At 57.1% G+C, this 24,373-nt stretch overlaps 2 protein-coding genes across 4 annotated transcripts; one reads left to right on the plus strand and one right to left on the minus strand.

Annotated features, from left to right (window-relative positions):
- Positions 1 to 692: 692 nt before the first annotated feature.
- Positions 693 to 3,705, plus strand: IGFLR1 (IGF like family receptor 1). 3 transcript variants are annotated; one of them, XM_036274699.1, is made up of 5 exons: positions 693 to 906; positions 1,350 to 1,568; positions 2,007 to 2,179; positions 2,480 to 2,765; positions 2,884 to 3,705. In XM_036274699.1, exons 2-5 carry the CDS (start codon positions 1,415 to 1,417, stop codon positions 3,207 to 3,209), a joined length of 939 nt encoding a protein of 312 aa, XP_036130592.1. In that variant the 5' UTR covers positions 693 to 906; positions 1,350 to 1,414; the 3' UTR covers positions 3,210 to 3,705. The 3 variants fall into 3 exon arrangements, with proteins under 3 accessions (XP_036130592.1, XP_036130591.1, XP_036130593.1); XM_036274698.1 differs by having other exon boundaries at positions 693 to 1,568; XM_036274700.1 differs by having other exon boundaries at positions 693 to 1,568; positions 2,483 to 2,765.
- Positions 3,687 to 23,199, minus strand: KMT2B (lysine methyltransferase 2B). Its single transcript, XM_036274759.1, has 37 exons — positions 22,846 to 23,199; positions 21,731 to 21,803; positions 19,488 to 21,490; positions 19,174 to 19,287; positions 18,930 to 19,080; positions 18,397 to 18,676; positions 18,179 to 18,234; positions 17,651 to 17,929; positions 17,239 to 17,333; positions 16,863 to 16,961; positions 16,591 to 16,704; positions 16,304 to 16,450; positions 16,113 to 16,208; positions 15,586 to 15,703; positions 14,996 to 15,109; positions 14,647 to 14,831; positions 14,481 to 14,570; positions 14,285 to 14,389; positions 14,082 to 14,155; positions 13,409 to 13,524; positions 13,221 to 13,312; positions 13,004 to 13,141; positions 12,146 to 12,304; positions 11,799 to 11,919; positions 11,644 to 11,722; positions 11,384 to 11,544; positions 10,062 to 10,289; positions 8,695 to 9,979; positions 8,519 to 8,605; positions 8,332 to 8,441; positions 5,554 to 5,691; positions 5,394 to 5,468; positions 5,117 to 5,294; positions 4,796 to 4,903; positions 4,598 to 4,681; positions 4,352 to 4,481; positions 3,687 to 4,260 (listed from the first exon to the last, which is right to left on the minus strand). Exons 1-37 carry the CDS (start codon positions 23,197 to 23,199, stop codon positions 3,985 to 3,987), a joined length of 8,112 nt encoding a protein of 2,703 aa, XP_036130652.1. The 3' UTR covers positions 3,687 to 3,984.
- Between the last annotated feature and the right edge of the window lie 1,174 nt (positions 23,200 to 24,373).

Consider the following 24,373-nt stretch of genomic DNA (forward strand, 5'->3'; position numbering starts at 1 on the left):
CTTTTTTATTCTCACCCGAGGACATTTTTCCATTTTTTTGTTCAGGTAGAGTGGGAGGGAGAGAGAGGAACAGAGAGAGAAACATCGACGTGAAAGGGACACATCAAGGACACATTGAGTGGCTGCCACCTGCATGACCAACCAGGGCCGGGGACAAACTACAACCTACAACCGAGGTAGGTGCCCTTAGTGGAAACCGAACCCGGGTCTCTCTGGACCGCAGGCTGACGCTCTAACCGCTGAGCCAAACTGGCCAGGGCTTGTTGTCTGGTTTCAAAAGCTCTCTTACACGCTGGCCTGTTTGGCTCAGCAGTTAGAGCGTGGGCCCGCGGATCAGTGAGTCCCGGGTTCGTTCGTCTAAGGGCACTTATCTAGTTGCAGTTTGTCCCCGGCCTTGGTTCGGGTCGTGTGGGTGGCAACCACTCAGTGTGTCTCTCTCACATCGATATTTCTCTCTCTCTCTTTCTTCTGCTCTGTCTGAAGATAAATGGGAAAAAAATGTCCTTGGATGAGGATAAAACAAACAAACAAAAAAACCCTTAATTCCCCAGGGCTATCTTCCCTAGTCTCTAGGGTCTACCACCTCTCCCCTAATAAGGTTTTGTATCGAGGATTTTGAGTTTGGATCTAGCTGTGGGCTGATTTCCTTCCACCCTGCACATCTGACGAAAAGGGGAAGTAGGTGGGGCTCTAGCCACAGCTGCAGCTGAAGAACTTCAAGCAGGTGGAAAATTATCGGACTCAGGGCCCAACACCCTAGAAACCTCCAAGTGGGACTGGTAGGGGTGGGGGGCACCTTCGTGCTGGAAACTTCATTAATCCATCTGAGGCTTTTCAAGGGGAAGACGCCTGGTGTGGCAAATTGGAGGAGTCCCAGCCCAGAGGAGATTGGAGTTAGGAGCCAAGGTAAGGTCCCTTGAAGTTGATAGGGAATCAAGTAGATGAGGCCTGGGGGCTCTATCCCCGATTCCCTGAAATGGGGGTTAGTAATACCTAATATAAAGCTTACCATATGCCAGGTGCTGTCCTAAGAGCTTTACTTCTAGTAAGGTGTTTTAAATCATTTTTATTTTTCAATTACAGTTGATTCTAGTAAGAGTTTTAATTCTCTACAATAACCTTATGAGACAGGTGGTATTAGCCTTCATACGGATGGAACGGCCGAGATGGGATATGAATCCACGCAGTCAGGCTTCAGAGCCCTTGCTCTAGCAATCTGGAGGACTTGTGGCCTCTGGTATGGGCCAGGAGTTGGACTGGGGTGGAGGTAGAGTCCTGGCTTTCACAGGTGTCTAGGGGTCCTATGCCCCAACGTCCACTGTTTCCTTCTTCCTGGTTTCCTGGGAAAGCCGCAAAGGCGCTGTGAACGGAAGTCCTGCGGTCGCGGGCCCCTAGGCTGCAGACCCCGCCGGGGATGGAGCCCCAGTGCCTCCTCTTGTTTGCCGCGCTGCTCCTGGGGCAGGGGGTGCTGCAGGAAGCCTCCCAGTTCTGCAGCCCCCTAGAGTACTGGAACCCTGACACCCTGAGCTGCCGCAGCTGCCTGCAGCGCTTCGGGACCCCGAAGCCTGGTGAGGACCAGGGACTGGGCGTACGCCTATGCATGTGTTCGGGTGGAGCGAGGGGGTGATAGGGAGCCCAAGGAGCGAGGTTTGGGGGCTCGCTTCAGGGTGGGGGTGGTAGGCCTTAATCCTATAAGGCAGATCTGGAGGCTACCGCTTAAGGCTGCGGCCTGTTAGGCGGGATCCAGGGGGCGAGGGAGTGAGCTATGCAGAGAAATCTGCATGGGCGGAGCTTGGTGCGGAAGCAGGAGGGGCGTAAAGGGTACCCAGCCGGTGGTTGGGAGACTGGCAGCGCTAGTGTGGGGAAGGAAGAACGGAGGTGAGCACGTCCGGTGATGGTTGGGTAGAGTCCAAGGGGCGAGGCCTGTTGGCACAGGACAAAGGGGAAAGGACCTTATAGAGGAGGTGAGGCTAGGAAGCCACAAAAGAGATCCTGTCTCCCACTAGGCCATGAGTTTTCGGAAAACTGCGGGCTCAATGACTTTGGTGATCACGAAAGGCACCCCTTCAAAGAATGTCCTCCTGGGATGTGCAACCCCAACAGCGCGGAGCAATGCAGCCCCTGTGGCAGGACAGCCAGGACCCCCACTCCCGCGACAACCGGGTGGCACGGCGAACAGGTGTTGGCGGGGCTCTGGACTGCTTGGACAAGGCAGCCTTTGGGGAGGGGGGGATGTCTGGAGGGAGTGGTTTTGGGTCAGGTGGGCGGGTTTTGGATCAAATGTGGTGGTGTAGCCCCACAGAAGAGTATGGGGGTGGGGACATTGTATCTGGGGGTGACCAGCTAGGGTTAAAGTACTACGGTGCGGGTTGGATTGGGTGGGGATGTGGCCCTATGGAGAGCTTATAAGGACAGATTTGGGCTGAGGGGGGCAGGAGTGGGGTTTGCCTCCTGCTTCACCCCAACCCCCTATTCCCAGAAGCCGTCCTCTACCAAGGATTCCAGCCCTCTGAAGCCTGAAACACCCAAAGTCCTAAGCTCCCAGGAGCCCAGCTCACTGACGATTTCCAGCTCCTTGCTGACACATGAGCACACTGTCCCTTGGCAGACTTTTGCCCTGCCCCTGGTTCTGCTGGTTCTGCTCCTGACCTCAGCAGCTATCCTCCTGTTCATCCTGCAAAGGCACAGCCTCCGCCACCGCTACCCTGGCTTGGCTTCCAGAGACTCCAAAACCTCTAGAGGCTTTCTGGAGGCATCAGAAGCAGGTGAATCATGGGTTTCTCTGCTTCCACTCGTGGCTGGGGGTTAGTCCCAGACATGCCAATGGGAAGGAAGATGGACTGGAAGCCCAGCCTTTCTCCCCCTCACCCCTCTGTCTCTCAGAGCTGTCAAATCTGACATCGAAGCCCCTGTCTTGCCTGTTGGATGAACTGGAGGTGCTGGAGGAGCTGATTGTGCTGCTGGACCCTGAGCCTGGGCCTGGTGGGGCATTGGCCTGTGGTACCACTCGACACCTGGCTGCAAAATATGGACTGCCTGCTGCCTGGTCCACCTTTGCCTACTCACTGCGACCCAGTCGCTCGCCTCTGCGTGCCCTGATTGAGGTGGTGGTGGCAAAGGAGCCCTCTGCTTCTCTGGGCCAGCTTGGCATACACCTGGCCCAGCTAGGGCGTGCAGATGCACTGCAGGTGCTGTCCAAGCTTGCCTGATCTGGGGCTCACCTGGCCTAGTATGGGTCAAGTTTCCCTTGAAATAAGTGCCTTCTGTTTCCTGAAGTCATTAGGATCCCTCTTGAAATAGTCTTAAATGGGTCAAGACTCAACAGACATCTCATCCTCCACTTCCTGACCTCCCTCCCCCAAGAAAAGGGGCCTTTCTATCATACACATAGACCAGATGTGGGAGAGCTGGCCTTGGGTGCCTCTGGGCAACCAGGGTCTGCTTTTGAGAAAAATTGCCATTCCAAGAGAGCTCACCCCCAGGCACCCAGCTGGGTTCTAACTTACAATATATAGAACATTTGTTGTTCTGAAGACAGACCCCACAACTTACTTCTAATTCTGAACAATGGCCTCTCACCTCCATGATGAGGCTAATGGGCTTTCTTAGCTCAGAATGGGTGTGGGGCACAGAGAAATGGGAGCTCCGACCTGACCCCAGCACCATACAAACTGGAAGACCACCTCTCCAAACATTGACAGACTTTATTGTGGGGGGTTCCCACCTGGGATCCCACCTCTTAAATAAAAAAGTGCATAGAAAAGAAGGGATTTAGAAACCTTTGTACAATATCTACATTCTGGGCCCCAGGACAAGAAGGGGACAATTGCTGAGTGGGCTGGAGGGGTGCGGGCAGGGCCCTTGCCACCTGCATGCCCACTTCCACCCTGAACATGAGGGTGGGGGTGAGATGCTCTGGGAGGGACTAGGGAGCCCCCAGACCAGGGAAAAGATGGCAGCGGGGGGACATGGGCAGCCACAGCTTCAGTTAAGGAAGCGACGGCAGCGCTTGGCGCCACAGTTGCAGGGCAGCTTGTTGCTGGCATCCTCGATGGGGAACTTGTAGTCATAGGTGAGCTCCTCACCACGCAGGATGCGGCGCAGGGCGAAGATGACGATGTGCTTCTGGCCCTCCACGTGGATGACCCGAGAGAAGCAGTTGGGCTCACAAGAGTGGTTGATGAAGCGGGCGGCATTGCCATGCATTGTGGCATCCACTACATCAAAGTCATCCATGCGGAACATGTAGCACCCAATACCCTACAGGAACAAGGTGGGGCAGTCAGGTGCTCTGCTCCCATGGGTAGGCCCTGCTTCACCCACCCCATTCCCATGACCTGGCAGAGCCTACCTTCCCATCGTAGAACTTCTCCCGCTTGTCAGTCAGCACAGAGCGAATGACAATACCAGAGTACTCAATGACCATCTCGCCAGCATCAATGTTGCGCTTACAGAACAGGCCCCGCCCATGGATGGCAGATCTACAGGGCAGGGTGGGCAAGGGGAGCTCAGGGGGCAGGGGGACAGAAGCAGGGCAGTCCCACACCAGGGCACCTGTCATCCACCCAAGGGGCTTCCTCCCCCCAACCCCACTAACCTGTAGACACCCACAGCCTCTTTGGATGTCTTCTTGAGGTGGCGAAAGCGCATGGCCATAGGCAGCTCCAGGCTGGTGGCGCGTCTGGTGGGGAAAGCAGTGTCACACAGGCTGGTACCCAGGAATGACCTCTTCTGCCCCTAGTCACTCTTTAGGACCCTTTTAGACCACCCCAGAACCCTGGCCTGCCCTCCATACCTGGTTGACCTGAGCTGCACCTCATCCTCTTCCTCATCACAGGTGGCTCCCTCAGGGAGCACCCTGTGCTGGGAGGCCAGGAAGTTAAACATGTCAAAGGTGCACTTCCTGCAGGTAGAAAAGAATAGAGGAGGTTCACAGCCATTCCTGCAAGATGCAACCCCCCTATTCTTGGCCTGGGCCTGCTGCTGGCAGAGTAGAAGGAATACCATTACTACTGAAGACAAAGCAAAAGGGGAATGGATGAGGTTCATTCTTCTGATATGAACTCATTGCCCATAGGGTTCCCCTGACCCAGGCATCACACCCCAGACCTCTCACCGAAGATAGACCTCAGCACGGGCTGCCCCATGGGGATTCAGGGGTGGCTCCTCCTGGCCCTCTCCCTGCTGGTGGTAGCGGAACTTATAGTGCTGGCAACGCTGGGCCCCAGGCAGCTGCTCTGCCAGGAAGATGACAGCGTCATGGTGGATGCCCAGGAGCCTTGCCCCGCTCATTCCTGAGGAGTCAAAGGTGAGGATGCATGTCATGTCAGTGGCCCATCTTGCCCTCAGGAAGTCATCCCAGCTCCCAGAGTCCCTGTGGATCCCCCACTTACCACTAAAGGACAGATGTCTGAGCCGGGCGTGCCCTCGGGCCTCTTGCACCTTCTCAATCAGAGTTCTCCATGCCCCTGAGGAGAGAGCGCCGAGCCATAGCAGTAAGGATGGTGTTCTATGGGACACCTTTCCTCCCTGTCACCACTACTCCTCACTCACCCTCCAAGCTCTCTGCCTCCACGCTGAACCCATCCTCACTGCTGATCTCGAAGCGCAGATGTGGGCCAGCCCGTTTCGGGGCCAGGTTCTCTTTATCCTCTGGGGATGGAGGCTCTTCCTCAGAGCTTGAGGCCTCACCTGGTCCCAGGGCAGGTCAGAGTAGGTAAGGATCACCTTTTCTGGAGTCAAAACCTCCCCGCTCCCCACCACCCTCCCTCCCTCCCTGGGCACAAGCACAGACTCTGGATCTAAATGTCCAGTGAACCCTACAGACCAAACATTATTTTTTTCTAAAGAGTCTGCGGTCCCTTTTCTGCACGACTTCTTGGCTAGATGAGCGGTTCCACGGTAGCTTGGAGTGTTTTGGCCCTGTAGGACACACTATGGCTTACTCAAACCCCATCTACCATAAACACCCACCCCTCCTTCTGTCTCACAAAAAATTAAAAATACTAAAGAATGATATTTTGCACATGTATAGTTTTATATGCAGCATATTGCTTTCAATATTACAAACATATTATTATTATGTAGAACCATACTCACAAAATCAAATACATGTACATTAGGAGCTATTTAAGGGATTTCTCAGGGGCTAAAGGTTTTAAAGCTAGAGCAGACAGGGCTTACTAAGATGTAGGAGACGTAGATGTAAAAGAAAGGGGGAGGGGCAAGGAAAACTCTGAGATTTAGGGTCTGAACTGGAAGGATAGTGAGAGTGGAGGAGAAACAAGTTTGGGGTGAAGGTTGAGAGCTCAGTTTGAAACACGTTGAGTCTCAGATTCTTATTAAAACTTCCCTGGCAACTTGCTGGTGGAGATGGTGCGCAGGCACCAGGAGAAAGGAGTATGGCTAGCAACTTGGGGGTTATCAGAATTAGAAATGCTATTTCGGACCATGAAATTAGATAACAGCACCGTGGAGGTGCCCAAGTTGACAGGTTGGGGCAATGAGGACTTACAACCAGAGAGGTGGGGTTCTGGAAGCTAGGAAATAGAGTGCTTCAAAGAGGGGAGGCATCAGCACACCAAATGCTGCTGGTTCAAGGAGGATAGGGACTGAGGACTGACCACTGTGTATGGGTGGAGCGGGGGTAACACAAGTTTGAGCGGAGCACACTTCAGGAGAGGCAGGACTCATGTGGCTGCTCTTTCTCCCCACATCACTTCCCTGGGCCAACCTGCCCACACGTACTCCCAGCCCTAAGCAAGATTCTAAACCTGACTCTTGCTGTATGACTCACATCATGTCTCTGCCTCAGTGCCCCTGGGCCCACCTTGAACTCCTTCCACCTCTTCTTAGCTCTCTCCCACCCTCCCCTCCATCTGTTCTCTGAACACTACTCTCAGTGCCATCTAAGCTGCAGTGCACTAGCTAACGTGCGTGTCTGCTTCCTCTACCAAAATGTGGTATGCGCCCTGGTCGGTTTGGCTCAGCGGTTAGAGCATCAGCCTGCGGTCCCGAGAGACCCAGGTTCGGTTCCCGCTAAGGGCATGTACCTTGGTTGCAGTTTGTCCCCGGCCCTGGTCGGTCGTGCGGGTGGCAGCCACTCAATGTGTCCCTTTCACATCGATGTTTCTCTCTCTCTCTCTCTCTCTCTTCCTCTCTCTCCCTCCCACTCTACCTGAACAAAAAATGTCCTCGGGTGAGGATTAAAAAAAAAAAAAAAATGTGGTTTGCTCCCGGAGGGCAGTCAGAGTCACGGTCACTGCCATATCCTCACACCCTCTCTGACCCCATAAGCCGTCTTTCAGTAAAACAGTCAGTCTACCTCACTCCACTGCCATGCTCAGCAGCTGTATTCTACACAATGAGAAAATCTACGTATCAGAAAGGGACTGGGGCCACTAGAAATTCCAAATCTCAGCCTAACACCAGCTTACTTGGTTGCAGCCCTCTGTCTGTGCGCCCTGACCTACAGAGTACTTCTTCTCTGGCTTCACTGTCAGCCAAATGACTCCAAGTGCCCTCATCCTGTGTACTGATGTCCGCAGGGACACCTAACCTCAGGGAGGCCTCCTAGTCAACCTGACCGCCATGCCTTCTCTTACCTCCTTGGCCTTCATCCTTGGCTTTGCTGTCTCAGCCCTCATACTAAACCCTTCTAAGTGGTTGGCCCACCCTCTCCTCCCAAATTCTCAGGCGTTTTTTTTTTTTTTTTGGCAAAGCACCTGGGTGTTGTTTTGGCTTCCTCATTAATCACCATTTTTGATTCTGGTCTTTACACAATATCCTCCCCACCTTGTGCCACTGGCCCACACGGTACACACCCACCCCAGACCCTGCATGCTAGGGCCTTCTGTGGCAGTTGGGACTGCTGACTACTCCCTTCCCCAGGCCCCTGGGACACCACTCTCCTGATCTCCTTCCTACTGTTCCTGCCCCTCCTCTGGCTCCTAGGTGGGATCCATCCTCTCTGGATAATTCCCGGAACTTCATCTTTGGTTTTACTAGGTCCCTAACCCTTTGACCCAGGCAGACTAGGCTCTCAAGCCCTCCCTGGGACGCGTGGGCATGCTGGACAAGGCACTTTCAGAGACCCTCTCACATCAAGCTGAAACTTCTCATCTCCATCTGTTTCTGTCACAGGCCATAAGTTCCTCGAGGGCATCTCTATAACTCTAACACCCAGCTTCAGGCCTGTTCCCAGGCGGGTGTGCAATGTGCGACACCCAGCAGGTGTTTTTTGAAGTGTACCAATTCTCCACTGTACCTGTCAGTCACTCAGCTGAGCAAGCACAAGGAAGAAGGCGGAGAGAAGAAAAGGCGGGTCCCTACCTGAGTAGTGGTGCCACTGGGATTCAAGCAGAAGGTCGGCGGGACCATCGGGAGCCTGGGGAGGACCACCTTCTGGAAGTGGCAGCAGAGGGGATTGGTCCTGGAGGGGCCTGTGAGGAGAGACCTGTCAGAAGAAGGAAGGGAAAGAGATCCCAGAGCTTCCAGGGAAAAGGGACTGGCCACTCACCTCAGGCTTTCCTCCGTGGGCTCGCCAGGATCATCCAGGTTGAGAACTCCACGCACTGTAGGCGTTTTCATCCTCACTCGGCTAAAACTGGTGGTGGGGGAACCACGAGAAGCCTGAGCTGCCTTCTCCTGCCCAACGCCCTTGCCCTCCTCCACAGCCTCAGCACACTCACTTACCCACTGCCACTAAGCCCTGGGCCCTGGGGGGCATCCTCCAAGGCCTCTTCCTCTTCCTCCAGCCGGGGGGCCTTACTTGGGGGAGGCGCTGGTGGGGAACGGCCAGAGAAGGTGGACACCCTTTTGACACGGATGGCCTGGCGGGGTGGGCTGGAGGGCCCACTGCTCAATACCAGTGTCAGTGGAGGGGGGGCTGGAGGGGGGGCAGGGCGGACCACCCCCACCACTGGCAACACACCCAGCAGGGGTCCTGAGGGCAGAGTCCAGGAAGTGGGGGTTGTGGGGGGGATGGGAGAGGGAAGAGGCAGCTGCTTCACTGCAGAGGAGACAGGCTCACCCTCCCCAGCCATCTTCACAAACACTTGCCCCAGCTTGTTGACAAGGATGATTTTGGATGTGGCGGGTTTGGGGGGCTCCGGGGCAGGGCCCAGGCTCAATACTCTAACCCCCGGAGCCCCAGGGAGCCAGGCAAACGTCCGAGTGGGGTCAGCAGGGCTAGGGGGCAGGCCCTGGGGGGGTTGACTGCCGTTGGCCAGAGGAGGTGCTGGGGGGAGTGGCTCCTCTCTGGGCCCAGTACCCCCTTCCCCAGGCCCCCCTAAGTTCTTCAACACAAAATCCACAATTTCTGATGGCAAGTCCTCAGGAGGTCGGACCCTGTCCCCTGCAGCCCCGATGACCCCAGCCCGGCCTGCTCCTGGCCCTGAAGGAGTCTCCTGGCCCCGAGGCTGCTGGACTGCCTCAGCCTCGCTGTCTGTGCCATCATCCACTCCGTCCAGCTGTTCGATGCGAGGGGCTCCAGGGAGAGTGCCCGGGGCCAAGGGAGGGCCAGACACCACAGTCACAGGGAAGTGGATGTAGTGGGGGACAGGGCTGGCCTCCTCCTCTGAGCTGTCCCCTGGGCCCACATGGCTGCTTCCCACTGCGCCTGCAGCCACAATCTCTTCCTGAAAGGGCTCAGTCCCCAGCAGGCTGGCTGCAAAGTCCAGATCAGCAGCACTCAGTCCTGACACCACCTCCATGTCCTCTGGGCCCAGGTCTTCAGGGGGTAGTGTAGATGGAGCAGGGCCAGGGGGAGCCAGCTCCCCTGAGGTAGGTGTAAGGGCTCTAAGGAATGAGGTAGGAGGGGGCACCCTGAGCTGAGGAGAGGTTCTGAGAGGGGAAGAAGCCCGCCGTGATGGTGGCAGCCTTGGGGCCAGGGGGCTGGGACGACGGGAGCGCCTGGGAGGAGCTGGGAAGTCCAGGTCACCCACTGTAGGGATGTGGTGGGTCAGAGAAGATGGACTTCCTGTGGGGCGAAGGGTCATTGTCAGCCAGGTGTTCCTGATTCACCTACCCCATCCCTCCCTTGAACACTCCCAAGTACTCACCAGGGGAGGGCAAGGGTCCAAAGGAGACACCCCCCAAGGGCCTCCGGGATGGTGAGTAGTTGGGCACTTTGATTCGAGCCCCTGAAAAGGAGCGGGGAGCCAGAGGAGGGGCACTGCTTGAATCCGGCCGAAGAGCGGGGTCCAGGTTCTGAATAGGTGAGTGGTGCTCAGGAGCTCCAGGGATAAGGGCATCTGTATCTGGTGGGGAGTTGACATGATCTGGGGGCTCTAAAGAGGCAAGAAAATGGCATCAAGGGTGGCAGGGGCTCTTTGTCAAAGCCTTTCCTCACATGCCCTCTCTCCTTTTGAGCCAACTGCATCTTCTCCACCCCTGCCCAACCCAGCCACAATGGGCACTGGTCCCCAGTCATCACCCAGGCCCCATACCCTTGCATGGCTTCTGCAAAACCTCCGCACACACTGGGTCAGGGTCCCTTTGTGACCCTTCCTCAGCCATCCTTTGCTATCTCCCCACTTCCTGCCTGCCTACTGCTCTGATTTAGGGCCTACATGCCATGAGAGGTACTGCCCTCTCTCCAGCACGGCCAGTCCTACCACTTTCTTACCTCTCTGTGCATCCCTGCCACATCAAACGCACCCGCCCCATTCTGGCACTCTTGGCTCCCCATTACTTGGCTCCACCCAACCTGTACAAGCCACTCTCTGCCGCCTCCTCCCAACATTCCCTTGTTTCCATCCAGGACAGCTGCACACTCCTCCCTTCTCTACTTCATGTCAGACTCTAACCTGGAACAAACCCCTTACCTGCAAACATAATCCCAATCTCTTCCTCCTCCCATTCAACCCCCAATGGCCTCTCCCTTTACCAATCTCCAAGCCCATTCTTTGCTCTGTGCTATTCAGTCCTCAGCTACATCCCTGAGTGCCAACGTGGCTGTGAAGGTGCCAGATTGGGAAGTGAGCAGATCAGGTTAGAATCCTGGCTCCACCACTGCTACTGTGGAGAGCGACTACCCTTTCGAGCTGCAGTACAGTTGAGCTTGTACCTTCCTCAGAGAGCTGTGGGGAGCATTACATAAACATGGAGCCCCGAGTCAGGTAGCCCTAAAAGCTCCTTACATTTGTACAAAAGTTGGCACCCCCACCCCCACCCCAAAGCAGGTAGCACGGTGCTCTCCCCTCACTTTCTGTAAAATGCTGAGCACAGCCCCTGGCACACAATGCATAGCCACTAAGTTGTGTTATTGCGGTTACAATGAAGGAAAAAACAGCAAGCATCCTGGAGTTTCTTTAAGGGAGAGGAGAGTAAGAATTGAGAGAGAGGCATTCAGGGAAGAAGGTGAAGTAGCTCTATGGCCTACCAGTGGAAGGGGTGGGGCTGTGCACAATGGTCTGGTTCTCTTCAGCTGCCTCCAGGTGAACTGGCTCTTCCCTCGGCCCCCACGGCCGATACTCAAGAATTCGGCACCGATACCAGCAGCGCCGCCGAGCATCCACTGTGCTCCAGTACAGACGGGAGCACCTGATGGGTGGGCATGTGGGACACAGGATCAGAACAACTTGAAAAATGAGATCTGGTGCCCAAGTCCCAAGCCCCACCAATTCCCCCCGGGCTGCTCACTGGTAGCCAATGGGGAAGAGCCGTCCCTCGCAGTCCGAGAGATCAGACAAAGTACCCAATGAGTCAATTCGAATGGAGCCTAGGGGGCAGAGGAGAGGTCAGGAGGATGGGCCAGGCAGGGTCAGGAAGAGGATGGTAGAGAGCAAGTGGCTTACCAATGAGCACATTGATGGCATCAGGTTCGAGCCCTGTCAAGAACTTTCGCTTGAAGTTAATGCCCTCAAAGTCCACATAGACTCGACGGAGAACATCAAAACCATCAGGGGTCACGATCTCCTGGAAGTGGGTGGCAAATGGGGTTGCTGGGTTGGTAGGGTGTGAGAGGGATGCAAGGGAAGGCTCTGTGGGTGGGGTCTTGTAGGCAGGAGCTTGGCTCAAGGACCCAGGGAGAACAAGGAGACGCTGAGAGGCAGCGGGGGCCAGGCCTGAGTGCTGCGGGGATCCCTGAGTGGAAGGGGAAAGAGAGCCGTGGGGAGCTGCCTTCCTCACGGTAATGGCCCACCTTGCCATCCAGCAGATCTGTGTGTTTCTGACAGAAAACTTTCTTGTCATCCTGGAAGATGCAGTAGCTGGCCCGGGCACACATGAAGTGGAAGTTGCTGAGGCAGGAGGAAAGGCAGCAGCCCACCGTGGCTCCAGGCTTTAGGCAGAGCTCACAGCGCTGCGGGTGGAAGGGGCTGCTGAGGGGAAAAGCCAGTAACCGGGGCCAGAGCCTGACACTCAGCATCACTGTCCTTAAGATTCTGCTTGGGCCCGTTTAGCCCAGCACTTCACAAGGGCACTCACCAAACATAACCTCTCACCTAGCTGCATCCAGGGCCAGGTTCACATCAAAGCCATTTCAGATTTTGTGAAGCAGAATGTTACAGTAGAAAGAAAAATAACAGCTAACACTTGCTGAGTAGCATTTACCATTTTTCTCACACGGCCCTAATGTAGAACCTGTTTTACTTAATGCTTGCATCTGCTCCCTGTAGTAGATACCTCTACCGTGCCACTTCTGGACGTGAGCTTGAGCATGCCACAGGTCCCACACTGGTGAGGGGGATCCTAACCCAGGCAATACCGCACCTCACGGGGATGCAGTAAGAGGCAAGTGCCAAACTGTATAGGAAGCATCCAGCACGGGATCAATCAAAAGGAGGTCTTTTAACTTCTAGTCTCCCAGGCCGGAGGGCTCAAAAAAGGGGGAAAAAACCACTATGTCTCCTGCACCACAGTCCTGGGACAACCACACAAGGCACCTATGACCAGTAGTGAAAGGACATGCTGTAGTAGACTGTGAAACAGAGCTGTCTCCACTGGCGGGGCACTACCGGGGACCCTGAAGCTGCCCACCTCTCCAGGCCCATGCCCTCACCATCTGCCTCCCTCGAGCCACAGCAGCGTGCACGTTCTTGAGGGAACCATCGTTTTCCTCAAATACTTCAGCTGACCAAATGGCACAGTTAACGTGTGTCCACTCGTTCTGCCCGATGTACAGGAGTCGTCCTGCCTCCTGGGAGCAGAGGAGGGACATGAGGAGAGGCCTCAGGGACCAGGCCCCACGACCTGGGGCTTCACGCAGTAGCCCTTACCTTCGAGTCCGCATCCCCACATTTGAGGCAGAGTGCACACTGACGAGGGTCCTCCAGGTGGGAGAAAGCAACTGGGTCCTTGCCCTGGAAAGCTGGAAGGAATATGGGAAGGGAGGTCTAAGAATCAGGACCCAGAGCTTGGATCACCAACTCAGGGGATCTAGTTTCCAGCTCCCACTTCCCAGTACCTGTTGAGGGGTCCCCTGGAGGCTGCCCTGATTCTGGGGTCTCTGGTTCCTGCTGTCTCCACTGAGCGTAGACATGGTCCAAGGAGGGGGGCAACACGGCATTGGGAAGGACTCCGCTGTGGATAGGCTAGGTCAGCATCTGACATGTCTAACAAGGGTGGTTGGACTAGGGACCAACCACAATCTCAGCCTAAACATGCTATGACACCCTTTGTCCTCACCCCATGTGGCATTTCTCAATGCCACCTCTCAAGCCAGGCCTCTCATGCCACCTTCGGCACATGAAATGCTCGCTGTTCCTCATGCCTGGAGTACCCTTCCTTCACCTCTCAGCTTAGACGCCAATCACTTCTAGCAAGTCTTAAGCCCTAGGCTCCAGCAGGTACCTCCCTTGGGCTTCCTCATCACCACCCTAACCATCGGGGTCACCAGTGTCTGCCCAAATCCGCAAACACTGCTGTCCCCAGTAGTAGCTTGCACAAAGTAGAGCAAAAGTCCTCAGTCTGAATCTCTGCTAGTCTATAACCACTGGGGACTGTTACCCTGGTCCTACCACCCTCCAGATCCTAACTCTGCTCCTCATCTGTTCTCAGCCTAGTTTGATCCTGGATTCTGTGCCCTTGGCCTTTGCCCTCACTCCCTGGTTCCCCTCCTGCTACCCAGCCTTGCTCACTTTGGTAGTCGGGTACTCCGTCGCCAGTACTTGGGGTCGTGGGCGTCAAACCAGCAGAACGTAGACTCTAGCAGCTGGAGAGTGGGTAACAGGATGAGAAGAACTGGCTTCCCCAGGAGAGATGGCGAAAGGGGTTGAAGGACCCACTCTCTCCTCCCCACTATCACTGAATCCACCCTACAAGCATTCCCCGAAGAGCTCACCTTCAGTAGGAGCCCCTTCGTCTGGCCTCCAGCCCGGTGCTCTGAGGTCTCTCCTTCCTCCGAGTGCCTCATCAGGATGCTCACCACATCCTCCATGAAGCTGTGCTGTAAGGGGGCTTGTCAGGATCCAAGCCCCTGCCAACCCCAGCCCTCTCTCCTCCTGGCATCCACCTGCTCCTCTCAGTGTCCCACTCACCACAGACTTGTAGTGGCCTTCCTCAAAGCGCTGACTCACAGCCTGCAGATTGCAGGGCCCTGGGTGCAGCTGCTTTCCATCTTGCCCACACTGCAAAGAGGGGAAGTCAGCAGGACTGGCGCTAGGCCTGGCCTCAGAGCCCTCCTGCCACCCGAGCCCTCCAGACCTGGGTGCACAGCAGCAATGGGACCGCCACCTTGGAGCTCAATAGGCCCTGGAGCACCTGTCGCAAGCCTCCCTGCAAGGCCCCACTCAGGGCCTCTCGCCAGCGGGGGTGCGTGGCCCCAGCACACGGTCCACAGGTGTACAACACCGAGTCTGGCAGCCCCGAAAGGATCTCATAGTCTTCATCTAGAATAGCCAGGGTGAGAAAGGAAAAAATGGTTTGGGGCTCTCAGCAGCCCCTAGGATACCAAGGACATTTAGCACACCTGTCCTATGAGGGCGTGTGCTGGGGGGTAGGACAGGGATCCCCACGGGGCTGAGGTCACACCCCTGGCACTCCACCTACTCACCTGAGAGTCCCTCACACTTGGCGTGCACCCAGTGGTCACACTGTGCACACTGCATCATCTTACTTTCATAGTCATTGTCTTCATAGCAGCGTGTGCAGATCGGGCAGTAGTTTCCTGAAGGAAGAGGGAAGAAGGCAAGTAAGAATTTCTGTCATAGAGGTGACAGCACCATCCTGGGTCCCTACCATTCCCAAAAAGCTGGCTGAGGATAAAGCCTCTTTTCTGACCCTGCAACCCCAATGATTCATAAGATATAGGGCCTTGCTAAACATGATGCCTGAATAAATGAGGAAAGCCCAGGTTTTCAAAGTGCTCAGTGGAGTCTTGAGGTTCCAGGAAACATCTCAGGGACCACCACAAAGGTGGGGTCCCAGGTCCTCCACTTCCACTGCCCTCAGAGAAACTATGTCCATTGTATGTACTGGAGGAACCTCTATGGAAGAGTACACTAAACCAAAGGAAAAATTCCATGGTGAAAAGAGAGTGAAAGCCAATTCTGAGCATCTGTTCTAACTGCCTATGCAGGAGCCTGGCCCACTCCCTGGTGGACCCCCAGGACCCAGGGCCCAGGGCCCCTGCCAAGTCCCCACCTTTCTCATAGAGCTGGGTGCACCTGGGGCAGAGGCTGTAATCTCCAGACCACTCGACGTCCCAGTTCTTGCCTGGAGTTGCCCCACAGCTTTTACAGCGCACACAGGCTGAGCAGATCTGGGGAGCGGGGTGGGCAGGGCAACATTAGGGGTAGAGCCAGACACCAGGCTAGAGCAGTGAAAGGGGAGGAGGAGCAAAGAGGAGTGGACGGCAGGCAGGAACTAGATAAGGAAGCAAGGGTGAGAGGAGAACAGGAGAGGAATGAAGCAGGAAGACTGGTGATGGGGAAACCGGGAGGAGAGGAGGGATTCTGAGCCTGGGACTGTAGAATCCATTAACCCCTAAAAACATTACATATAATTTGTTGTCTATGTGAAATGCCCGAAGAATAAATGTTGTTTATCAAACTCTCAAAAGAACCTCCAACCTTCCCCTCCTCATGAGAACCCTGGCCTACAGCAAGCCTGAGGGTGGTTGCAGCATTAATCAGAACTCTAAAGCAAAGGGTGTGGGCCTCATCTCTCACCCAGTGGCGCCTTTTACGTGTGGCCCGGGTTGGGTAGCTGGGCCCCAGGCAGGCTGGGTGGTAAGCATGGCGGCAGCGCTCACACTCCAGGAGGTGCTGTTGTATGTTGGAGAAAGACAGCAATGGCAGGATCTACTGGCATAGGGATACCTCCATTCCTCCACCCACCCCCATGGCTCCAGTGACTAAACCTTGGATCCTCGGCCTTTGCGCCCACAGACATGGCAGAACTTGCAGCGGCGGCAGCACCAGGTGTCATGATGTTGGGGCAGGGGCCGCTCGGCTTCCTCCAGGCAGAATGGGTGGAAAGGGTCACAGCAGACTTGGCAGAACACCAGCTGGGGGGGGGGGGGAGTGAACAATGAGCACAGTGTGAGGCCAAGAGGCCAGGACATGAGACCTCACTGAGAGGGCCCAAGAAATCAGACAGTAGGGCTAATGGAGACTTGAAGGGTTGTGAAAAAGGTGGCAATCCAACCTCATGCAGGCCTTTGCTGGCACACAGCAAGCACACCATAGGTGGCCCCCCTGGCACGGAGGTGAGCACACTCAGGCCTCCCATCAGCCACACGTTCTCCAGGTCACAATCCTCCTGAAGGAAACAAGGACACAGGATCAAAGAGCAGTCAGGAATGTAAGTCAGATCCATCCATCCATCCATCCATCCATCTTAAAGCCCTGGCTTCTCAGATACAATTGACAACTTTCTTCCAAACAGAGCCCTTGCCATCCTCCCCCTCAAAGCCATACCTTAAAATCTACACGGACCCGGTGCACACCATCAGGAGACTTCTGTTTTCCAGTCCAGCCATTGGGAAAGGAAGCAAAGGGACCAGGGGCCAAAGCATCCTAGGGAGGGATGGTGATGGTCAGAAGGTTGCCCACCCCATCTCTACAGGCTTCTCTCCTTACTGCCCTCTCCCCCTGCCTGCCAGACCCTGTCTTTTGCCCAGAGCCTTTGCTTTCCAGAAGGACAGGCTGTCTCACCCATCAGGGCCTGTTTTCCGGTGTGGACACACCACACACTCAGGTGAGATCATTACCCTGATTTGCCAGGAAGCTCCTGGAGGGCAGGAGCCATGCCTTCCCACAGGGCTCAGGGTTCTTGGTGTGGGATCGTGCTGACCTTGTCCAGGCGTCTTCGGGCCTTGAGCTGCAAAACAGGCTGCAGGGTGGGTTTGCGGGGCCGGCTCTGCTCCTCAGGTTCTGGCACTGGTAGCTCTAGGCACGACACAAGTGGTGAGTTTCCCCCTTTTGCCTGCCCCACTGCCCTTCTTTTACAACCCCCAAATATTACCTGGATCCCCAGGGCTTCTTTAGCCAATCAAAGTCTGCTAGAGTGACCTTTAGTTAGGCCTTGCTCAATAACCTACCAAACACGTCACACACCAGTTCCCCCATCCACCTGAGACTACCACCTCCCTCTCTGCACTCAGTTGCTTTCTCCATCACAGATGGAACCCTAGGGTCAGAGCCCCCTCCCTTCCACACAAACGACACAGGACTAACCGACAGAGGAAACCACAAACAATTCGCACCATTCTCTCGGGGAGTCCGACGACGGGGAGCAGGGGGACCCCCGGGCTCTGAGTCATCCGAGTCCTCGAAGATATCATAGGAGGGTCGCTGTTTGACGCAGCGCCTGGCTGACTTGCGCTGCAGTAGGAGGGAGTCCTGCTCCTCGGGCCCTGGCGGGGCCACCACCTCCTCCCGGGGCCCCCCAGCTCCCGCCCCCCGGCGTGGGCCTGGAGGACCAGGGGAGGCCTCAGGAGATTCATCGGAATCCCAGGGCAACAGCGTCTTCACTATCGTCCGGCCTGTGGGAACAGGGGACTTAGTAGGATCTGATCTCAGCCAGGGACATGGGACATTTGGATGGAGAAAAGCCAGAAAGAAGTGGGGCAGAAGAAAACAAGTACAGGAGAGATATAAAAGCACGTGATGGAAAAAAAGACAAAGGTGGTGAACTGCAAAGATAAGAGGAGGAAAACAAAGAAAACGTGGTTTCCTCCATACCACGAGTCTAAATAAGGTTGAATAGAAAAATGCTCCTCAAAACTTGTTACCTTTTTTAGCCAGCCGCTCCATCTTCCGAGCCTCTATCTTGTCGCACTTCCGGTATCTGGGGAGGGGAGCAGCACGTCACCAGGGTAGGGGACTGGTGGTCTGAGGGGAAGAGAGGAAGCTCTCCACAAGGATGCCAATCCCACTGCTCTGGTGGGGCAGGGGGCCTTGGTGACAGACAACCATGGGTAGGAATGGAGACTGAATCCCAGCTACTCACACACAGCACTGCTTCTTGGTATTAGGGCCCCCAAACTTGGGCTTGTCCAGGCAGTTGACACAGGAGCCACAGTCCTGCACGCGCAGGCAGCCCCGACAGTGTCCACACCGTGCCATCCGCATCTTCTTGCCATGATGGGAGGGCAGTGAGCGCCGAGGTGTATGGGCCAGGGTTCCTCCAGACCCTGCAGGCTCTGAGTCTCCCCCAGGCCCTGCTGAATCCACCTTTTCCTGCTGTGACCGTGATGGGACACTCTCAGTCTCAGATGCTGATGATGTATCTGGTACAGTGGAGAGGAGGAGATGGAGCTACGGAGTCACCAGGCCTTCTACTTCATCTCTTATTTTCTTCTAGACCTCATTCAATGGGCCCTCTGGCCACCACTTTCGAGGTGCTCAGGTTCCACATGCCCCTAAACCCGCGTTGTCTAAGACCTAGCCCTAAACACCCAACTCTCCCAGGCTCTTGGTGTATTCACCTGCTCCCAGACTTGACACAGCCATCAAATTTCCCCACAAGACGCCCATCCCTACCCTCTGTTGCAAGGTCTTGCCGATCCCTGAGAGGGAGAGCACTGAGGCGGGGGACATCTTCAGGCACCATAGCTCGGGCCTGACCCAGGGCCACCGCAGCATGACGGCAGACATGTTTGATGCGGGGGCCTTGCACAGGGGACTCGGGGCCCTAGGGGAAGAGAAACCAGGAATATGAATGGGGAGTTGCTACTTATGCTCCTGCAACCAGCCTCCTTCAGAGGGCTCTCCACCCACTCCATACCGATGGTCTCTCTTTCTTAGTTTCCATCGATTCATCTTCAGACCTGACAGAACCTCTATCTGAGATTTGTTTGACAGTCCCCACGACTTCCTCCATCTGCCCTCCAGGGCTTGGCTGGTGGGGAAATAATAAACAGGTTTAGAAGCTGGAAAATAAGGAAAGACAAGGCCAGGAAAGTACAGGAAGCTGGGGGACAGGGAACAGACTGGTTTAGAGGGTTTCCTGCAATGTTGGAGGGAGGCAGGAGGTTAAGGGAGCAGGGAATTGAGGCTGGATGACTGGGTGCAAGGGCCTGGCCAAAGCACCATGCTTACCGGCATCAAAGACGCCACCTTCTGCTGCTGTTGCTGTTGGTCAATCTTGAATAGCTGCACCTTGGCTCTCTTGAGGAGGCTAAACATTTTCTCCTCTACACCAGACAGTGGTAAGGAACCCAGGCCTGTAATCCGGGCCTTTTCCAGTGGAGGTGGTGGCTGTGGCGGTGGCGGTGGCTGTGACTGTGGCTGCAGTTGTAACTGTGGCTGCAGTGCTGGTAGTGCCTGGGGCAGCAGTTGGGTTTGCAAGGCCTGTGGAGGCTGCTGTAGCTGAGCCTGAGGCTGAGGCTGCTGCCCATTGCTCAAAGCTGGAGCTGCAGATGGGGGTACCTCGGCCTTAACAGGGGTGGCGACTACAGGGGCAAATCGAGGCAAACTGAGATGGTTGGTGCGGCCCACTGCCCGTGGCTCAGGCTCAGCTGGAGATTCATCAGCGGGAGGAGGCTCTGGCTCAGGGACTTCAGGGGCCCCAAGTGGAGGAGTAGTAAGCACCGATTCATAGATCTTCAAGTGGGCTTCACTTGGAGTAAACTGAGGGGCCCGAAGGAGCAGGGGCCTCCGGGATGGAGTGACAGGGACAGGAGGTGGGGGTGGGGCTGGTGGAGGAGCAGGGGGAGGAGGGGGCAGTTCCCGGGTCAGTGAGGTCCAACGAAATGTGGGTTCCCTTAGGATGGACCGTCTCTTTTCAGGGAGTGGGACTGGGACAGATATGGGAGTTGGGGCACATGGTGGAGAGGGGGCTGGCGCTGGTTCCGGGGGGGCAAGTGGGGAGATGGCAACAGGAGGCCGCAGAGTAGGTGAGACTTCCACCTTTGGGGGTTTAGGGGGGTCTTCATCCATAAATCGCCGGGGTGTCTTGATGACACGGGAGGACCGGGCACTCACCACAGGCATAATAAATTGCCGGATATTCTTCAGGAAAGTGGTGCTTTTGGGGGCCACAGTGGGGCTGTCTTCCAGAGGGCCTCCTGTGGTGGTGCTGGGGGTTGGAGTGGTAGGAGAGGTGCCCTCTGGCCCTGCCCGAGCAGCTTCCCGCTCTGCCCGTTGGCTGGGAGTCAGGGGAGGCCGGCCCCTCTTCCTGGAGCAGGTAGCTGGGACCACGGGAGGGGATTCTTCCTGCTCCTCTGGGGCAGGAGGCGGTGGAGGGGATGGTGGGGTCACTGAGGGTGCTGGAGGGCAAAGTGGGGATGGAGGAGATGTTGAGGGAGATGGAAGAGGTGGAGGAGCTGGAGGAGTCAGGGGTGGTGAGGGCAGCTTTGCCTCTTCCTTTTCATCGGTTAACATCATCTCTTCCTCAGCTACAGCTCTCTCTTCCTTCTCTTCCCCTTCCTCCTTGTCTTTCTCCTCCTCTCCCTCCTCCTTCAACTTCTGCTCCTTGCTCCAGCAAGGGCCCTCTCCCTGTCCAGACTCAACTCTTCCTTGGGGGGCATCCTGCCAGTTTTCCTCATGTTGATCTTGACCCTGACCTGATTCAAGTCCCAAGGACAATCGTCCCATCTTCACTCTTTTGGCCTTTGAAACAAACTTGATCACGAGGGGGAGTCTGCCTCGGCCTCGGCCCCTGCCTCCACGGCCTCCTCGCCCAGACTGTCCTCCACACTTGGGGGTCCCAGGTCCTGGGCCGGGCCCCTCCTTGCACTTCCAGCTGCCAGTTCGATGTTTTACTGGAACCACAGGAGGTGGGGGCTCAGGTTTGGGGATTGTCACAGCTGCTTCTGCCACCATTACTGCTTGTTGCTTCTTCCTGCAAGGGCCTGCAGGCCTTCCTGGGGGCCGCCCCCGAGACCGACGGGGGGTGGAGGGCTCACATGCCCGGTTCCGAGGGGCTGGGGGTGCCTGGGCCCGACGAAGAAGTTCAGTCAGTGCTTGCACCATCCGTTCTGTACCCTCCTCACCCCGTTTCCGGGCAGAAGTCTTTGGAGGGGTAGGCGTCACATCTACTAGGCGAGGAGGCGGAAGGGGGATCGTCTTATGCTTGCGACCCCGGCCTCGAGGGGCTCGACCTAAAAGGAGAATAGGTGTGGGGAGATGGGTCAAGCTAGCCCTTCGGACTAAGGCACTCCAGGAGGGCCAGGACTAGTCTTACTTGTCTGTTTCCCCCACAGACCAGCCTAGCTTGGGCTTTGAACACAGAACACACTCAGTAACTGACGGAGACTCTAGTTGAACAGGGGAAAGCTGACACAGAGAGCAAGAATAACATTCCTGTAAAGCTACAGAGGTAGAGTTTCCCCGTCACTCACCTCGCTGGGACCGGAGCGCAGAGCGCAGGGAACTGGGGGCCACATCTTCATCTGAATGAAAACCCTGAAACTCCTGATTTAGGGGACCAGGGGTGGAGGGGAGAAACAGCAGTCAGTGCCAAAGCCCCCATTCCACTTGAGACTCAGGTATCAAGGAATATTCCCAGGTTCCCCCTTAATTTCCCCCTGCTTATTTACAAAAGAACTAAAAAGACTGGGAAGTGAAGGGAGTGTTCTTCAGGGTCTCTACCTAAGGATGAAGACACAGAGTATTTTGAACCCCTACTTCCTAAGCCAGACCACAACAGCACAGAAGGAAACAGGCCAGGCAGTAGGCACTACCCTCAGATTCCCTTATACTCCAACTCAGAACAAAGTGGGACCTCTGCTTATGCCCTCTGGGGTCCTAGTTTCTTCCAGAATGAAGATGGGAATACGGCCACCCAAGTGTGGTGTGTGTGTGTGTGTATCACACGGTTTATCCCATTAGGATCCCCACACCTTCCGGCCTTTTCTGCGAGGCTGGGAATAAATCCCGAGCTGAACTCAGACCTGCTGGAGTGCCCCGTCTCAGCCCTCTTTCCATGTCTCTTCCACCTGTGCCCCTAAGAGGAAGCCCTCCACCATTCTACCCTCTCTCCACTTCAGGTCAGAAGAGGAAACGGGGCACTGGCGAAAGCAGGGCTGTGTCAGGGGTTATGTGCCTGGGCGGGGCAGTTCACAGGTAAGAGCCAGGAGCCCTAGCCTGCGTCCACTGGAGCCGAGCTGCTGCTGTCAACCACCACGGGCCGGGCATGCGGTCCCCACAGCTTCCTCGCCCACACCTCCACTGCCCCGGTTTTGCCGACCACCGAGAAGGATCAGCCCAGGACACTTCGGTAGGACCCGCCACGGCCCCAGTGCCCCGCTGCAGCTCGGGCTTCTCCATTCACTTGGAAAGGCCCCTTCACCGACAGCTCCGTGCAGCCTACCTCTTCCCATGCCCATTTCCAGGGCCCTTTCCGCAGGGCCCCCGAGGACCCCGCTCCCCACGTCACTCCTCGGGGCCACCCGGACCCCTGGAAGCCCCCGGCCTCCGCCCCGCCCGGCGCTGGGGACGCCTCCGACCGCCTCACCTCATCGTCGGATTCTCCGTCACTGCTCTCCTCCGGCACGCAGTCCCGGCTCAGGCCCCAGCCCCGGCCCCGGCCCCGGCCCCGCTGAGCGCGCGGGCCGGCACACAGGCGGCGGAGCCGGCGCAGGCCCCGGCGGAGCCCCAGCAAGCGGAGCAGGGCCGTGTCCTCCCCGGGCTCGGCTGCGCCCGGCCCCGCCGCACCGCCGCCGCGCCGCAGGGCTACCCGCACTCTCTCGGCCCCGTTGCCCCGTCCGCCGCGGCCCCCTCCCCCGCCGGAGCCCCGCGGCCGGCCCGGGAAGCGGCCCCGCGCGGAGCCAGGCCCCGGGCAACTGCCGCCGCCCGCCGCCGCCGCCATCTTGGCACCGTGAGAGGGGCCGGGGAGGCAGGGGGAGGGGCGGCCCAAGAGCAGGGCCGGGGGGAGGGGAGGAGGGGAGGGGCGGTGCGGCTGCGGCTCACGACAACAACCGGCGCCGCCGCGGGTCTGGCGGGAGCCGGGGGCTGGGCCGGCCACGCGCGGGGCACCACGGGAGCGGGAGTCCGAGGCCGGTCGGCCGTCACCTTAGACCGCGCCTGAGGAGCACAGACCCCGCGTCGCGGCCGAAGAGGGGTGAAGCGCGGGGGCCTCAGGGAAATGTAGTCCAGGCGCCTCGCTTCTTCCGCCGGGAGCTAGGGCCGCGAGAGCCGGGTCTGTTGCGGGCTGGACCCGACCCAGAAAGAAGGCCAGCTCCGGAGCCGCCGGGAGGTGTGGTTTTCGCCCCAGACTCCTCCCCTCGTTCTTGCGAAGGCCGGCGGCCCGCGTGAACTACCGCTCCCAGGGTGCAGGCGCCTCTTACCCTGGGGACCCCGAAGACACTGGGAAATGAAGTTCACGCCTGCAGGCGGCTCGGGCTGAGGAAGGGGCGGCGGCCCAGGGTTAGTTAGTCTCAGTTCCCAGTGCGACCCGGCCGCCGTTCCCCACAGCGCGGAGGGAGGAAGCGAGCCGCGGCCCTCGTCCTCACGGAGAGGCGGCGGGGGTCGCGAGCAGAGCGGAGCACGCGTACTCCTCGAGCCCCGGGCCGAGCGCCCCCAGACTCACACTCCGTGCGCCTGTGCTTGCTCTGCGGAGGGGGCAGTAATTGGGGTTTTTACAGCCTCTCCCCGCGGGGCTTGCTGCTAAGTCAGCCTGAATGCCGAGCCCCCGGCCGGCTCCTGCGGGGGAGGACAGGGAGACGGAGGCGGCGGCCACGAGGGGCCGCTACAGGACTGGGCAAGGCTGCGCGCACCCCTACCCCCGCGCAGACTAGTCTGGACTTGGCTTTCTCGCCCCGAGAGGAAGGCACAGAAAACGCTTTATTTTGGTGATGAAATCAACAGTCCCCGCATAGCTAGGATTCACGTGTGCAGACTTCACCGCACCCCACCCAGGATCGCTGGTCCAGGCTTCCGCCGTCCGCGGTCATCTGGGAGAGGGCTCTCAGTCCCTTCCTGCGGTGGTGCTTAGCGCCGAATTTGATAGGCTGCCGAAGCCGGGGTGCCGGGTCAGAAGCCTA

Source organism: Molossus molossus, unplaced genomic scaffold (genome assembly GCF_014108415.1).
Source record: "Molossus molossus isolate mMolMol1 unplaced genomic scaffold, mMolMol1.p scaffold_m16_p_21, whole genome shotgun sequence".
Classification (NCBI taxonomy): Eukaryota; Metazoa; Chordata; class Mammalia; order Chiroptera; family Molossidae; genus Molossus; species Molossus molossus.

What these genes read in the sequence shown, in the direction of transcription:
- IGFLR1 (XM_036274698.1), top strand. Translation starts at nt 1,415, where the DNA reads ATGGAGCCCCAGTGCCTCCTCTTGTTTGCCGCGCTGCTCCTGGGGCAG. An exon ending in CTTCGGGACCCCGAAGCCTG is followed by an intron (nt 1,569 to 2,006) that starts GTGAGGACCAGG and finishes GTCTCCCACTAG; the next exon opens with GCCATGAGTTTTCGGAAAAC. An exon ending in TCTGGAGGCATCAGAAGCAG is followed by an intron (nt 2,766 to 2,883) that starts GTGAATCATGGG and finishes TCTGTCTCTCAG; the next exon opens with AGCTGTCAAATCTGACATCG.
- KMT2B (XM_036274759.1), bottom strand. Translation starts at nt 23,199, where the DNA reads ATGGCGGCGGCGGCGGGCGGCGGCAGTTGCCCGGGGCCTGGCTCCGCG. An exon ending in TGGACCCTTGCCCTCCCCTG is followed by an intron (nt 9,980 to 10,061) that starts GTGAGTACTTGG and finishes TTCGCCCCACAG; the next exon opens with GAAGTCCATCTTCTCTGACC. An exon ending in CGTGCTGAGGTCTATCTTCG is followed by an intron (nt 4,904 to 5,116) that starts GTGAGAGGTCTG and finishes TTCTACCTGCAG; the next exon opens with GAAGTGCACCTTTGACATGT.